Source organism: Thalia democratica, unplaced genomic scaffold, assembly GCF_965202585.1.
Source record: "Thalia democratica unplaced genomic scaffold, ktThaDemo2.hap1.1 HAP1_SCAFFOLD_1514, whole genome shotgun sequence".
Classification (NCBI taxonomy): domain Eukaryota; kingdom Metazoa; phylum Chordata; class Thaliacea; order Salpida; family Salpidae; genus Thalia; species Thalia democratica.
The window spans coordinates 10,620-28,749 of record NW_028140362.1 but is presented as its reverse complement, the minus strand read 5'-3'; the positions used below and the strand labels follow the sequence as shown (position 1 = coordinate 28,749).

The following is an 18,130-nucleotide window of genomic DNA, read 5'->3' as shown; positions in this document are numbered from 1 at the left end:
TACATGTTCATATATTGTACATGAAATTTGTGTAAAAAAGTTTGTAATATGATTTTAAACTAAACAATAACTTTTGAAAAAAAACTATTATTACGGGTACAAAAATTATTTACAAACAAATTATGTTTTCAATTTACTACAAAAATATACATCAATCTAGTTATTTTATTTCCAAAGTTATACATTCATTTTCTAAAAAACTCAGAATTTAATTACCTATAAAAAAAACTTAAAAAATTTAAAAAAAAAACTATAAGTTCTGTTTCTAATAAAATTGTTTTAAAATTTTCTCAACTGACTTACTTTACATACAAAGGTTTTTAATAACTAAACTAGTTTTGAACATGAAAAGTATGTAATCTTTGGTAGTACTATTACGTCATAATAATGAACAACATTGTAGAGTTGTAGAGAAACATCTAAAATTTTCTTACAGCATGAAAGCTTAAATACTTGTATCATACATATATATTAATATTTAATATTGAAAATTTTTTGAATTTTCTTCTGACCGAAACTGTCCAGATAAGTGAATAAGCACTGTACTGTAAAAACAAATCTTTCATACCACTAATGCAAAACAACTAAACACCATGTCAGCTTTCAAAAGTATACAAGTTAACAAACCTGTTTCTTTTCGCTTTCAACGGCAACAAGTTTTGAAACGGCAGGGTCTATGGTGGAGCTGTCAATGAGGAGGGAGTTTTCCTTCACCTCTCTCAATATTCCCTCATCTCCCCAATAAACTTCTTTTACGTGGGTGGAGTTGGGTAGCATGGTGACTATCTTGTCGCACTTCATTGCCACTTGCCTGGGCGATGAAGCTATCACCCCGCCTGCATCTTCGATTTTCCTGTTGAGTGCAATTGTTGTAAACTTATATTTCTGTATTTAAATTGATATTTAAGGGCATAGGGGGTCCACCTTGATGTTTACAAGATGATCTTATTTTATTGAGTTTTATCTGAGCTATCAGACATTTTTAACCGCTTGAAAAGATTCAAAGTAATTTTTGAGATATGAGCGATCAAAGTCAGTGATCTCAATAGGTTCCTAATGAAAGGCACAAACTAAAAAGACCATTTCACTAAAAATATATCTTCTCCTTCATTTTTAAGCAATCTTCTTCAAATTTTCACAGAAAGTGTATTATTAAACTTTAAAAAGATTGAATAAAGGAGTTATTTTAACTCTAAAAAATAATTTTTTTGTTAAAAAAACACCTTTTTTTTTCTTTAATCTAAAATTTTTATTTTTAATATTTTTAAAAATCCAACATTCAAAGTCTTTTAAAGTATAAAATGAACGTTTCGTGAAAGTTTGAGGTCTCTAGCTCAAAAAGTGCAAAAAAATTGCGCTCCATACATTTGTATTGGAAGATTTTTATAAAAGCTACAATATCTCAAAAGTTAAATAAGATTTTTTAATTCTTTAAAAACTTGCTTAAAGTTTTCACTTCAAACTTTCATATAAGATCCAATGTTATTTTTAGTAAAAAAAATGTCAGATCTCCCCTATGCCTTTAAAATGCAAATAAAAAAAAATTTAGATCCACATGATTAAATTTTACTTAAGACTAAATCAGTTTTGTTTGCTGTTTTAACAAAATATTAGCATAAAAACATATTTTAGAAAGTTGTGCAAAAACCACAATTAGACACTTAATTTTAACAAAATGTTAAAGTAAATAAAAACAAAAGTAAATAAGCAACATTTAAGTCCATTAAATTAAAAAAACAAATAAATATGATTACATTTTTTACTTTTTTGCTTCAGAGAAGCAAATAGTTTTTTAAAGGTTACATGACAATTCAAATTCGGACAACTAAAATTCTTAAAAAATATTTAAAAGACTATATCTCAAAAAGTATTATAAGTATGAAAAAAATAAAAAATGCGTATGTAGATCTTATTAATATCTACAAACCACTTTTATCTTCTTTGAAAATCTGTAATATTTTTAAAGATATGTCAAAAATACAAAAAATAACAACATTTTTTACTTTAATAAAGCCATATTTCAAAAACTATCTAATTTTTTGCAAATTAAAATAACCGCCCCTAGATAATATTATGATTTACATATTAATTTTTTATTTTAGATAAATATACATGATTTTTTTATTTTTAGCTGATTCAATTTTTTATTATGTATTTGAACTGTCTGAATATAAATAGTCGTGCACCCAGATAAAATTATTCACTTTTTTAAGGGTACTGATTAAGTGTAGTTTAAAATTAGAATCTTACTTTTGGTAAATTTATTGCACATAAGTTTATAAAAATTTATATACTATTGAACACTTATATTCTAACATTTTTTTATTTACAGTTAACCCATTCAGTAACTATGGCATAAAAAATATTAACTTAATAAAGAACTATATTATTTCTAAAATTACTGCACATATAGATGTAAAAATCTGCATTGTACTTGAAAAACATTATTTAAATTTTTATAAAATCAAGCTGATCAATAAAAAATGTCTCTAGAATTTTTGCAATAAATAATTATTTGAACAATACCATATTTACTGAACAGATAAAGTAGAAGTTTTGAAAAAAATTACATAATGGTTTTCAATAGATTTTAAAATCTGCATTTGAAGTAACTTTGACAAAAGTATGGATCTGGTATTCAATCTAATAAAAAAAGAAGTGTATAAATAATATCTGTATTTCGGTGAAAAAATACATCTGAAACAAACAAACTTATTGGTAATCAATCACACTAACTAGTAAAAAATACATTGTTACTTATCTAGATTTCATGTTTAAAAGATTATGAGCCTCTAAAAGACTACAAACCTTTGTGAAGGACTTAAAATTTACAGAGACTAGCTAAATACTTTTCTTAAATGGTTGTTTGCAAAAGGCTTTCTCTGGACAATCTAGAACATTACTTGTAAAAGGTTGCTAACCCCTGGTTTAGAGTCTGAACTGCAGCTTTTGCTAGTCAAATATGGTCTCTAAGCAAAAATCTGTTGTCTTAAAATTACTCTTCAACAAAGAAGTTTGAAGAAAATTATCATTTTTAAACAGCAATAGAAAAAATTATTGCGGTATAAATATCAATAAGGCCTATTTATAAGCTATGTGACTATTGTAGAATACTGAACTTATATTAAGACTTAATTTGTAGAGATGGTGAAAAAAGATCATCTGCTGAATTTGCAATAAAAAATGTATACATCTATATCATTTAAAACAGTTTTTTTTTTACTTGTCACTTGCATTTTTTAATACACTTATTTTGGTAAAAAAATATCAGTACTTTCTCTATTTTTTTTAAAGTAGCCTGATGGTGTAAAGGTCTTAATATAGGGCTGAAACTTTTGGATGATTGTTGCAAAAAAAAACATAAATGTATGCTAAAAGATTTTGTATATTAGAATATACCAGAGAGTGAAATTAAATATCATACTAAAAAAAGAATCCAAATAAAAGTGTGCATTTTTATGTCTCTAGTAATTGTTTTGTGAAGCTTGAATCATTTATTTTTCTCATAATACTTTTTAGTTGTAAAATAAATTTTTTGAGTGTGGAGTTTTCAGATTCTCTTAATGATAATACTTAAATTCTATTTGTTAAAATGTTGCCAGATCAAACCTGCTAATTGTAACATAACTGTATATAAAAAATAAACAAAATTTTATAAAGTAAATATTTAAACGCAAAAAAAACAACAAACACTGTACCAACTGACAGATGTTCTAACTTGTGATAATAAGCAACAAAAATAGATTTAAAAAAATCACTTACAAAACTTCTTGTATGATCTTGGGTCCCCCACTCCTATACCTCAACTCAGTTCCAGAGGGAATTCCATCTTCAAAACTAGATGTTTTCTTCAGATCATCCTTCTCATAATACCATATAGGCTTGCTCAGTTCATATAAGGTTCTTTGGTGATGACATTAAGTTGGTTTTAATATATTTTCTGTTAGAAGTTTAACAATTTGTCAATATTAAGCTTTTATTTGTGTTGGGTATCTTGATAATTTTTTTTATGTTTACATAAATTAATTTGTCTGTTTGTACTTTAAAGTATTTGTATAAATATTTGGTTTGAAAGTTTCAATGACTTGAAAGATTTATTTAAGTTAATATAAATGAAAAATTTTAGACTTTTACAGCTCACAAGTAGTTAATGTTCATAACTTTCCAAAAACAGACTAAGTTCTAAGACATAATTAGTCTAGCAACATAAGAAGTTTTTACAGCAGTATTATGTCAGCACTTATTTAATTAAATAAACCAAATAAATGAATTTAGTTGGAAAAATTTAAACTGATAATATTTGTGGCTTAAAACTGAACTTGAATAGTTTCAGAAATATCTTAACATAATGATGGCACAATCATTCATGAATATTTTGATAATTGTGTCTTTATTTAGCATTCACTCACTATGAACAATGTGGCTTTTTATTTTCTACATGCTTCAAAAAGTTGTTTTATCAGTGACTACGAAAACTCAGTAGTTTTGGCAAATATGGCAAAACGATTGAAACTAAATTATAACTAAAATGAGTTTGCAAAAGTTAAACGTAATGATATAACCAGATGAAAATAAAGGCATTAAGCTAAATGTAATTAATCTTATGCAAATTGTTAAGTAATAAACATCTTTAAAACAAACAGAAAAAAAAAGTAAAATTTAGAGTTGAAAACTCAGTCTATACTTTTTTATAAAGTTTTCAATGTAGTTTATATGAGCACAATGAATTACTGTAGCTTAAATATTAAACAGTATGTTAAACCAGTTATCGCCATTGTAGTAAAAAAGGTAGAAACTACAAAAAACTTTAAAAAGAATGAATAATAAGAATGAAATTAAAACAGCTTATTTTTTACAAAAAAAAAGTTTAAGGTTTAACATTATGTAAAATAAAAAGCATTTTATGTTCGAAAAAGCTAAAAACCACCCTGCCATGCTAAGATAGTGTTTCAATTTGTAGTTTTTATGAATTCTCTAAAGTCTTACATTTTAATGTGACATCACAATAAAATAGTACTTTGCAAAATATTTTTTTCAATGAATATTCTTTTGAGAAAAGCACTTGTAGTAAAAACACCTTAGATGCTGTAGGTGTAAAGTAACTCTAAAACTTTTTTTTTTCTTTTTTATACTGCTTATGTGAGCTTTGTACAATACTTAAGCAAACTCTATTTGATTGTGAGTATTTTTGAATTTAAAACTTGATGATTGTTGCTCATTTTATCTTCTAACATTGTGTGAGTAAGTTTAAGAAAGCATTTGACCTAGTTTGGCATTCAACAGTCTTGAAAATTTATGTTGATAATTTATATTCTTTTTCTCATGCAATACCTTTGAAAAATTTCTTTATTTAATCTTCTAGTTCATCACAGAACCATATATCTTTATTCATAAAAATTGTGATAAGTTTTTATACTTACAAGTATGGCATGTTCAGACAAGATCAATTGGCTTGAATGCACTTACTTAATGCAAAAAAAATCATCAAGAGGCTTTAAAAACTTGCATATCAGCCTCTGAAATCTTTGAAACATTATTGTAAAGTGAAATAAGTAGAGAAAAATTCAAAAGAATTCTTATATTTCTACATTGTGTGAGTAAGTTTAAGAAAGCATTTGACCTAGTTTGGCATTCAACAGTCTTGAAAGTTTATGTTGATAATTTGTATTGTTTTTCTCATGCAAAACTTTTGAAAAAATCTTTATTTTATCTTCTAGTTCATCACATAATGCATACATCTTTATTCATAAAAATTATGACAAGTTTTATACTACAAGCATGACATGTTCAGACAAGATCAATTAGTTTGAATGCACTTACATGATGCATTAAAAAAACCATCAAGAGGCTTTAAAAACTTGCATCTCAGTCTTTGAAATCTTTGAAACATCATTGTAAAGTGAACTGAGCAGAGAAAAATTCAAAAGAGTTCTTATGAAAAATCTTTTGAACCTCTGTAAAATTTTTAAACTCCTAGCTTTTTTCAAAGGTCTTTATAAGTTGTAACTTTGGATTTCTCCTAAATCTTTGGATTAGGCAATGGATCACACTTTTTTGGATTCATATTAAAAGATGAGTACCTACTACAGCAGCTGTTGAGGTTAGTTTGTTTAATAGTTAATTAGATTGTTTAAATTTGTGCAAAACTTAGTATTTATTGCTAGGGTTACCAGTAATACTAGTTGAATATTCAGTAACACAGTTAAGGTTTTTTGGATATTTACAATAAATCTTGATATTTTGTCTTAAAGTTTTAGATTTTCTATTTATTAATTGTTGAGTCCTTTTGTTACTATTAAATTTTTTGAGTTCTCATGCTTGAATAACATTAAGCTTTAGATGTTAATTAAGTTTTGCACAAATTCATATTAGCTATTCATAGAGTTGTATCCTTGGTTTATAAACATATATTTGCTTTGTTGGGCTTCATTCTCCTAACATTACTAGGCTATCTTAAATTAAGAGAAAACTTAAATAAGACTCAAAAATGAATAAAATCACTTAAAAGTAGCAACATTTGTGCTAAGCTTTATATGCTTGTATAAAGAAGTTTTGTATTCATGAATGAAGCCCAAAGAGACAGCAAGCTAATCTAAGTGTAGAAGTTTATTTACAACAAAAAATTAAGTTGGTCAGTTCTGATTGTATTAATGTAGTTTATATATCTGTAAATTAATGATTTGTAATAAGAGTTACTTAAAGTGTGCATAAAAGATAAGTAGGAAGAGTAGTTATAAAACCAAATTGTTATTAGTTTCAAAACTGTTTTAGTTGTTATAAATTTTTAATTTTTTATTCATTTTTTTCAAAAGAAAACAGTTAAACCATATCAGGATTAGGTTTGCTAGTAAATAAAATGTTCCAAAATTTTAAGTTTACACTCATATATTTACAAAGCAATTCACAGCAAGAAAAATTTAAAAGTTGTTAGTGTATATTTGTATGAGGTTTATTCTCACCTTTGTTTTAATTTTTCTCTTCTTCTATCACTAACTTCTTTCTGTTCTTTTATCTATCAACAATTTCTTTTGTTCATATGTTTGCACTAATAAGCATTTATCAACAACTTGCTGTGTTGTTTTTATGTATATGACAAATGTGAAGACTCAATTTTGGTAATAGTATAAATATACAGCCATAAAGATTTCAAATGATGCAAGTATTTGACAAGCTTTGAAATGAACTACAGGCTAATAAACATATGTTATTGACACAAAGTAGTATGCTTTAACTGTTTTGGTTTGTAACAATGTATTAAAATGATAAGTTCAAAACCTCAAACACCTTTAATTTGTGTGCACACTTTAAGAAACACACAATAAGTTGTCTGAGATCAGTGATTAAACAAAGCAATTAAGTAAGCATTCAAAGTCTATTAGTGAATATATAAAGTAAATTAAAGTATACTAGTTAATAAGTAGTGATGGTAGTAACAGCGCAAACCTTTGTATTTATTAGATTGCTAAATAATTACTTTACAATGAGACCAATTTAACTATCATTGATAAACTTTAGCTTGATAAGTTACATGACGAGTAAAGTGATATTCTTTAGTAGGAACAGTATAAAACTGAAGTTACCAAGAATATAAACAATTTTTTACAATTTTAAAGTTTTATTTGACAAAAATATAGTTACTACTTGAATCAAAGTAGTTTTAACTGTTTAGATGAATCTCAAGTGGTTTTTTATTTTTGATTAATTTAAGTTTTATACTGTTTTTAAAAGGTTATTTAAATAAAATCAGTTTACATAAGCAAGTTAACTGACTATTGTTTAAATATATACATAGAATACAGTTCAATCATATAAATAGATTTGTCAATGTACACATTTAAAAGGTCTGTAGTTTCTTTCTTTTTTTATTTGCTTTATTTTCTGTAATTAAAAAGTACACCTATCTATGAGGTTGATGAACTGTTTTCCATGTATATGTAAAACATTAGGTACTTAACCAGGATGATGTAGTATCTGAAACTATATTCATTTATTTTTGGGTTTTAACCCTAACTTAAACATGTAATTTTAACAAAATAAAGGCATCTATAAAGTACGCCTTCTAAGAATTACGCACTCGCATAAGGTACGCACTAGTTTTTTAGTAACACTTTCTCTGTTGTAAGTAAAGGTTTATTTTAAGTACTACGCACCCGCATAAGGTACGAATTAAATTTTAATAACACATTATTCGCATTAATTAAACAGGCTTCTAAAAAAAGGTACGCACTAAATTTTTCAGGCCCCCACCCATATTTTCAAAAATGGGGAATTCCCCAAACCGAAAATTGATGGGAAATTTTTGATGAAGATTATTTAAAATGATTTTTTTAAGGCATTTCGCCGGCTCCGCCGGCGAAAAATTTTTCACATTTTTCCTTTTCTCTTTTTCTTCACGGCCTTTTTTCTTGAAGGCCACCTTTTTCTGTCAAATGGACCGTGAGTAGCGTAACTGCCAAACAAATATACATTTTTATATTTGTACGGTCTTTATCTGTTATCTTTTACCAACCTTGAGCTTATATGATCTAACTTATCAGTGTATATCCATTAAAGGCCTGACGGTAATATCAGTTTCGATTGTTCAATTGTAGACTGAGTGGTTTTATATTGATGAGTTTGATTAGTAAGTGTTAAGGTAGCGGACAAGAATTAAAAAAAAAACAAAGGGCTACGGCCGGTCGATGACACGGTGCTCCGCACCTGTCATCTCCCCGGCCTGCCCTTAGTTTTTTTTTAATTCTTGTCCTTTAGGCCCGGTTACTATGCTGGTCGGCACCTTTTTAAGTTATGACTTGAATGTACGAGTTAATGTGCTAGTACTTCTAAATCATAACTTAATTTAAAGTGCTAGTACTTCTAAGTCATGACTGAATTTGATGTGCTCGTAGGTTCAAGTCATAACTAGTAATAATTTTAACACATTTGACCCACATAATTGTATGTAGAAGATTTAATTCATTCAGTTAGATGCTAATCTTTTTTTTATATACCTTTCCATAAACAAGTGTTTTACTCTTTAAGTTGTATGAAAGATAACAGATCTAAATTACTCATGAGCAACTTGTTTTTAATTTATGCTACTTCTACATAAAATATTTTATTCTTAATTTGTCCACATAAAGTTAGGGAATTCAAAAGTCCATTTGCATCAATTATACTGACTTTTCTTTTTCTGCTATTTTTCCACATTAAATCCTAAAAAATTTTTATTTTTATTTTACCATATTGTTGCGTCATAATGAAGTAGTCTCTCTTTTTTTTTATAATTTATTAGGTTTATGATACTTATGTTAAGTACATGCAAGTTATATTTATAAACTATCTTTTGAAGCAAATAACTTTCTAATAATGAAAGAATAACATCCATTATATTAAGCTTTACTAGGATTTTTTTTAAACAGTTATGAGTTAATGTTAATGTGCTAGTACTTCTAAGTCATAACTAAAGTTTATTTTCACTAGAAGCTATAAAATAGAACAGACTAATTTCACTCTTTAGTTGTATGAAAGATAACAGATATAAGTTACTCATGAGCCACTTGTTTAAATACTTCTACTAAAAATTTACGTCTTAACTTGTCCACATGAAATTAGGTAAATTTACAAATCTATACTTTACTATGTTCTTGCGTCATAATCCGGTAGTCTCATTGATTATAAGTTTATTAACAATTATGTATAATATTTATCATGTAAGTATATGCAAGTTATCTTAAAAAACTATCTTTTGCAAGTAGTTAAAAATGCTTAAGTAGCAATGGTAAACGTTAACACAAAATTTTCTATATAAAAATTATTTACTTATAACAAGTAACAGCTTAATTATATGTGTGTATGTACGACTTGTTACTGCATATTTTTATAAAGATTATACTTAATCTAGACAGAACCTTATAGTTTAATATGCAAAGTATATAAAAACATATTAAGTACACTAATAAATAGATTATATCTGTGCCAAACTATTAAGTCATAAAAGGTTAACAATATTCCAACTGAAATGTTTAACTCTCTAAGTTGCAACTTTACATATTAAATTCAAACAAACTAATTGTTTTTTTCTAGTACATATATGATTTTTAACTTTTTTACGATTGCTATGTCCAGCAGTTAGTTAATTCCATTTAGTTTTCTATTTTAGGTAATTTTCTTGTTTTGATAAAAATATTATAAATTTAATTTTATCAAAACTATTTTACATACTAACTATAGACCTTAACGTATTACCAATAAATATTTCAGGTTTTAGTCATACTTGATTTTTTTATTTATATGTATTTGTTTTTAATTTGATAACTAAACCGTTCATTTCGTAACAATATTTACTATTGCCTAATTACTATTGTTAAACAAATACAGTTTATGTTTACGTTTTCTGTAGCTACGTTAATTGTATTTAGTATATACAATCAGTGGTTACTTTCTTAATTATTGAGTCTTTAAACAAACATATTTTGTTTAGCAATTAAAAGTGTTTTTTTATGTGGAAAGTAATGACTAATGTTCTTTTATTTTTGATATATTTAAACTTGTTAGTGAACTTATTTGTTTTTTATACATAGCACTCTCAGGTTGGTCCTCGGTTGAATTAAAAATGTCACATTTCATGTCGGCATACTGCATTATTTTTGTTATATGTTAGTTTTTTGATAGTCAAAAATAAAGTTAATGTTTCGTATACTTTATTCATTCAAAGTCATGACCCTTTCAGTCAAACTACTTTCTTAACTAATTCAATAAACAAAGTCATATTCCAGATTAAGCTCGATTTTTCGACATTAAATCAAATAGGGTTGATTCTTATACACTTTGATTAGTTTAAATATGTTAAAGTAGCTACGATTCTAATTTTATGATTAAATTTTTATCTAGCTCTTAGTTCCGAGGTTTCACAAACTAATTTTTTAAATGTCTCCTAGGTACAAGTAACAAAAACTCCTTACTGTTGATAACACATTTACTTTTTCGCTTCCTCACTTTTATTATTTATTGTTGCCCCTATAAAGAGCGATGTTGTCTACTTTTTGGAACCTAGAATCCTGGAAAACCCCAGAACTTCGAACCAAAATTAATAAAAACGTTAATTTTTATTTTATGTAAAGTAACGAATTTTTGTACCACCAAAATACAACTTCATTTTATAACACACTAAGAGTACCTTTACTATTAAAATGCTATTAAAGACAATTTTATTTTACTTATATTTAACTTTAAAGGACCAACTAAAAATGGACCAAAAAGCTTGTTTTTTAAAACTTAAAAGAAATTTAGAATCATCATTTAGTATTTTCACAATTAAGATTGTTAATTAAATGTACACTATTGCCAATCTCTTCATAGCATTTCTTACTGCTAAGCTCTTAATATTTTTTTTGTCATCCATAAAAGATTCATTAGACAACCTTCTCTTAATATTTTCAAAATATGCTAATCTTCGATCTACAGTCAGTCATTAGTGTTTTGTTATTAACTATTATGTTGTTGTGCTTGCTTTTATGAACATTTAAACCTTGTGTCTCAAACAATACTTGTTTAAAGTTCATTCTAGTTTCAAGATTTGTATAAGTCTTCTCAGTTTTGTATGCTTTTAATATGCGTATGTTTAATTATTTTCTTTAATAAAAATAAGATATAAGTTTCGTTCTTGTTTGGCATTTATATGTTTAAAAACAGTAAAGAAACCTTGTTTTATCTATGTAAAATTTTTAGGGTATCTAAAAAATGTAAGTTACGCATTTAAAGTAAGGTACACCTCTGGGCTTTATGTATTTCAGTACGATCACAGGTTTTGTTTTAGCTATCAAATTAATCAGTTGATTCATTAGTTCACTATTCAATCATTTTGTTTTTCTACATAAACTTGTTTTTTTGAAACTATTACAGTAATACAGTTCAAAAATACAAACTTTGGTATGTGTAGATTTTTAAAATTAACTAATTTTTAAAATAGAATCAGCTTGTAGTATTTTATCATTGTTGCGCTGGTTTGTATGATTATTTTCAATTTTATTTCTTGAAAAATATTCGTACAACTTAAACTTTCACACTATAACTACAGTCCGAAAATACTTTTAGAGTTTTTCAGTCTAGTTTTACGGTTTGTATAAGTCTCCTTAGTTTTTATTTTGCTTTTGATTATGAACTGACTATTCTATATTTGAAGGTCTATTTATAAAAAATTCTAATTGTTGTGTTTGTTTGGCGTTTCTATATATAAAATTAATGAAGACATCTTATTTTGTCTATGTGAAAATATGATAGGATATCTTAAAACTGTAAAGTACGCATTTCAATTAAGGTACACCTCTGGGCCTTATGTAATTCTGCCTTATGTTATCTTAATTTTGTTACATCCATCTATTTATTTATATGTTAAATCTTACCAACTGAAATTAAGTTTAAATGAAAAAATATATACTAATTCAACTAAATTTTATGCATCACAGTTTTAGTAAAAATATGAGTTCAGGACTCAAAAAATGCCTCAAAGTTTTATAATATTGACAAATATGTTTATATCGTTCTGTTAGCTTCTCGACTGTTAATAAGTCTTCTGTTTATCACTAATATGAAATACAATAGAATTAAGTAAATGTTATCATTTATAAATGTCTGTATGTATTCCCTATGTAATCATTTACGTCAGCATTCATGGTAAGCAAGGTAATTTACTATAATTAGAAACTTTATGTGGACGTTTTCCGTTAAATAAGTATTGGTTTAAAAACTAACTAAGCTCTGGGATAAATTGAAACATAGTGTTAACTAATGATTTGTTTTACAAGAGTTCAAGAAAGTTGAAACTGGATTCATTGTCATAATTTAAGTTTTGTTTAATTGTTTTCTTCTAATGGCTGTTTAAAAATTTTTTCTATGGTTTCTCTTAAAGTAATTCTATTGTTTACATATATGTCTAGTTCGTAACTATATTTTAGTTTTGTTGTTTCGTAATTGTGTATGTAGAACAAAGTTAAGTAAAGACTAATTTCACTCTGACGTTGTTTTAAAGAGACGTACAAGTTACTCATATTTTTTTTCTAGTTTTTTGCAACCGGTATCTAAGCCACAAAATATTTAAGTTGTTCACTGTAGTCGTTATTATCAAGCATAATGTATCGTTGGAAACTTTAATTGTTACTTAAATAGACACTGAGCTAAACTTTTCCATATAGCTATTTTGCTCTCCTTCATAAAAATGTATATTTACACCTTAATTTGTACTCATAAAACGTGGCTATTTTCAAAAATCTAACAAACAAATTACTGTCTTTTTCATGAAATTTTGGTATTTTTATTTATTCATGATTATTACGTCATCATTTTGGGTAGTCTCATTTAGTATTAATTAGAATTTTAAGTTACCACAAGTTATGGACACATAGTAAATATCAGATATTGTTTAGTGTTAAAATGTTTTGTACTTTGTTAGCGAAGTCTATAAGTATCATATAATATCATATAACATAACAATAGCATATAATATAATAGCATATAACATAACAAAAACATATAAGTTTTTGTTAGCGAAGTATCATATAATGCAGGCATTACTAACATATGCATAATAAATAATGAATAACATGTTTTTTTAACACTTTTTTTTTAATTTAATTTTTTTAATAAAATTCTTGTATTAAAACATATATGGTAATCAACTAGTAATGTTTTATTGCCTGATCTCGTTTGATTTAGTTCAAACAAGTGAAACAATGTTTTGTTAATAAAATTAAGACATTTGAATTGATTATTCTTCATATCATTTAGTCAAAACTTTCATTGTGTTCTATAAAGTAAAATGGCACAATACTTTATTGATACTAATAACTACTTTTTCTGTTTATCGTAAAATTTAGATCATTCAGGGTTGCCAAAAAACCTGGAACTTGTGAAAACCTTGAATTTTAAACAACTTTTACATGTTAAGTAGTAAAATCTTGGTTTGACGCGAATAATCTATCAAATGTATAAATACTTTTTGTCATTATAATTTTTTTATTTAAAAATACATTTAAAGTAGCTTCACAGTAATGTTGTTATACTGTTCAACACAGTTTTTTTACCTTAAACTTAACTTTTAATTGAATATAGACCAATCAACGTGTAATTTGAAAAACCTAGAAGAAATCCTGTGGCAACCCTGATCATAAGTCTTGATTTATTTAAATTAGTTTCGAAATTAAACAAACACTGTTGTTTTTTTTGCTACTATTTTAATTTCATAAAGCAGTGTTTCTTAATTAAAAAGGTTTTATTAATGTAATGTGGTACATTCGTAATTAAATATACTTATTCTCGACGAGATTAAAATCATATCTAGTTTCCTATGTTTTGTTGGTAGTACACTTTTTTGTTCGTAGTACTGTAACATTAATAAAATTCTTGTTTAAATTTCTTGTATATTATTCTCAGTTTAAAATTACTCTTAAATCAATCTAATATATACATCTATATTTTTTCTTACATTCTCCTATCATTTTCAAAGTATACTGATTTTAAAATATAAATATAAACTTAGTATTTGTCACTAATTATCAACTTGTTGCGCTGGTTTATATGATTATTTCCAATATTACTCTTTAAACAACATTTATTTAACTTAAATATAATAATTACTATTACTAATAAATATAATTTGTTGTTTTGCTATGTTTTTTGTTTCGTAATTTAGTTCTATTTCTTGCCCAATGTTAAGTAAAAACAGAATATAATTATATATACTTATTTTTAAAATGTGTTTTGTATGCTTTGAAAATCTTATAGGTCGTTAAAGGTAGGATAATTATTGATTTATAAGTGAATAAAACTCTTGGGTTGTAATATATGTTTCACTCTTAGCGACATTAAAGTGTATCAATTTTTAGATATCTTTATGTTTTCTTATGACTGTCAAGTTGTTAAAAGTTTTGTTAAACCTGAACTTTGAGCGTTTGTTATTGAGAGTTAAAGCTGTTTCGTATTTAGTTTTACTAGCAGCCCAAAACTAAGCATAATTTTTTTTTAACATGTAGGTTTAAACTAAAAGTAAAGCTTAATGTTTTATAGTATATATCCATGGTGTTGTACTATGAATGATGTAGTTTTATAGTAGACAACCTTGGTATTATTCTATAAGTTACACAACAGTTTTGCATTGTAGTTTAGTTTATCAGTATTTATTCTAATTCAAATAGTTAAACTATTTTATGGTATTTATTTTTTTTATTTAATTAGTATTTATGGTACTAAGTCTCATAAGTATCAAATAAAATTTTTCTTTAGTATTTAACTATCTTGTAGACTGTTTGTTTATAAAAGTCAGTTGAAAGTTGTTCATATCACTATTTCAGTTTAATTTCAATTAGACATACTACGTGTTATTTGTTTTCCTTAAAATTTATAAACATCCACATGGATTTATTTGACAATAAAAGCAAAGTTTCAACGATTCAACAGTTTTAAATAGTTATTGTAGTTAAATTTGTTATAATTATTCATTTGTAATCGACTTTAGATACTATTTTTTTTAAGTACGATAATATGTCGTATAAGTAGCAAATGATTAGACAAAAGTTAATAACTAAAGTAACTGCTATTACAAATATATCGTCTATTTATAAAAGTTTAAGTACACCTATAATACTCCTCTTAATTGTTCTTAGTTTTCATAAGATTATGAGTCATTTTTGAGTTTTAAACTCAAACTATAGTTTTATAAGTTTTTATATACTTAAGCTAACAATAACTTTAGCAGTAAAAAAGCGTTCTAAAATTACGGATAATCAAAAATAGATTGACTTAAGTTAATAGTTTATCAATGATAACAGAATACTTTATGAATTTGTATAATAGACTGACCCTGTTTTCAATTTATTTCAATTCTAATTTAAAATCAATATTTTTTAATAATTATATAAGTTTTCAGTAATATAAGTGTTTAAGGTCTAATTGATATTTTTAAAAGATAAGCCTCACATTAAACTATTGAATAAATTCAATTAAATATGATGAGTATAACAAAAATACCAAGCTATACATACAAACTATACTAAGTACTGTTTATTGTAAATTGAGGTTATTGAAACCTGTGGCAAACAACAAAAAAGTACTCTTTCAATTATTTTCGTATTTATCTAAGTACAAAGTAGTTTTAAAGTCTTATAACAGGGGTCAGCAGTCATATGTAACTCGCGGGCCGAAAAGTTGCTAACGGACCGCACTACTTAGAAACAAACCTTTGATGGCCGCATCTATTTAAATAAAGTTCTGGTATTATTAGAAAAATATTATTAAAAATCAAAAATATGATAAATTGACCAATATTAAAGCATAAATAAAGAAATAAGAGCCTAACTGTAAGTTTTTACTTCAAAATATTGTTTTTTAAAAGTATACTTTGGTTGAAAAGAAGCTCGCGGGCCGCATATTTTGACTTCGAGGGCCGCAGTTTGCCGACCCTTCTCTTATAAAATTATCTTATAGCTTAATGGATATTAAACTTAGTATTCTCAAGTGTTTAACGTTTTAGACCACATCCTCGAAAAAAGTTATTACTATATTGATAGCTTTACCTTGTTTCATTTGTGATAGCAGTTTAGACTTATACTTTTAAATTTTTACTTTAACTATTAGAACTTTATTTAACTCATACTTTCATATGATTCAATAATACTAGCTTAGAAATACATAATTCAAAATTGTTTTTAAAAAAAGTAAAATTTAACTCAATTTAACCTTTTTAACATTTTATATAGTAGATATATTCTCAACTATCAAAAGAACAATGGCGTAGGGGTGAGTGTCGGCGCACGCGCAACAAATAACCTGAGTTCAAGTCCGCGCAGTGGCATGTTATTCTACATAGAGATTCACTGTTTTTTTTTAATTGATATTCTATTAGCTGTTATAAAATGAGGTTATAAGCAATGCAATAATTTTGTTTTATTGATTTAAGATTATGTAAATGTAAACAAATATTGTATTTCAACAAACTATACCGAATTAAACTCGTGATTTCGGAGTATATCCAGTGTATTTACTTGCTTATTTCCTTTAGGAAATATTTATTTGCTTATTTTATGTCTTAGCTGAGCTGGCTTATACAAATGAATATAATTCAAACAAAATATTATTATCAAGCTATAAAAATTCATCTAATAGCAGTCAAACGGTCTAAATCAATATTTATTTTACCTAAAAATAGAATCTAAAGCTTAAGGTAGTAGTGAAAAAATAAGTTTTAATTTTTAAAACAAAACATGCATTTTAATGTTAAGATACTTTATAAGAAATACAAAAATATTACATAGACAACCTTTTTCATTTTATAATATTGTATACTTATTTGTCTATTAGATTAGTTTATAAAATATCCCAGCGCATGTAACTCTTTAGTTTTTAATTAAAAAACTCTGTTACAAATTTGTTTTTACTTTCAATGTTAATTTGAACATTAAACAAACATATTAGCGTGAACACATCTCTAATGTTGGATTTCTAACATTAAAATTAAAGTATAAGTAATATTTTAAAAACTGAAAGTCCTCCAATTAATTGGACACGCTTTGTTCTGACCCTAGCACATTAATTCCAACTTTGAACTCCTTTCTCATAAGAAAATATATGTTTCAAATCAAGTTTAACCGACAAGCAGTGATGGCCCGGTGGTCAAGGCGGTGGAATGGAAATCAAGACTTTGCGTTTTCGAACCCGACATGTGCCAGTTTTTTTGTTTCTAACCTGTCAGTTCAAAACTATTTGCAAGATGCTCTACTATGTTTATGTATAAATAGCACTTTCGAAAATTTTAAAATAATTGTTTAATGGCTAATTATAATAAACAAAATAAAAAACTAATAAAATCTAAACGTGCCTTTTAGGCTAGTTGCTTATTTTTGAAGTTTTTGTTTTATACTCTATTGTTTTTACTTTAATTTACAAGTTATATATAAATAAAGTTAAACTTTTTATGGTAGTCAGTTTTTTTTTCCCAAAGTAACATGTTCACTCTTTTTTCTTTTCAAAAAACTTAAATAATATATATTTCTTTAGTCAGCCTATAGTCAGAAAAAAAAATAGCGTTAAAATTTTCACGAGTTTAACAATTCCTAGTTTTCTTTTAATAATCTTTATTAATAATTAAACACCTAATTAA

The 18,130-nt window shown here is 25.9% G+C and overlaps 1 protein-coding gene across 1 annotated transcript; it reads right to left on the bottom strand.

The window, feature by feature from the left end:
- Positions 1-627: 627 nt before the first annotated feature.
- LOC145848532 (3-hydroxyisobutyrate dehydrogenase, mitochondrial-like) lies at positions 628-16,826 on the bottom strand (the record flags this gene model as incomplete). The annotated part of the gene is made up of 3 exons (XM_082953941.1): positions 16,801-16,826; positions 3,763-3,903; positions 628-853 (listed from the first exon to the last, which is right to left on the bottom strand). Coding segments are annotated over exons 1-3 (393 nt in total), but the record flags the coding sequence as incomplete, so codon positions are not given.
- Between the last annotated feature and the right edge of the window lie 1,304 nt (positions 16,827-18,130).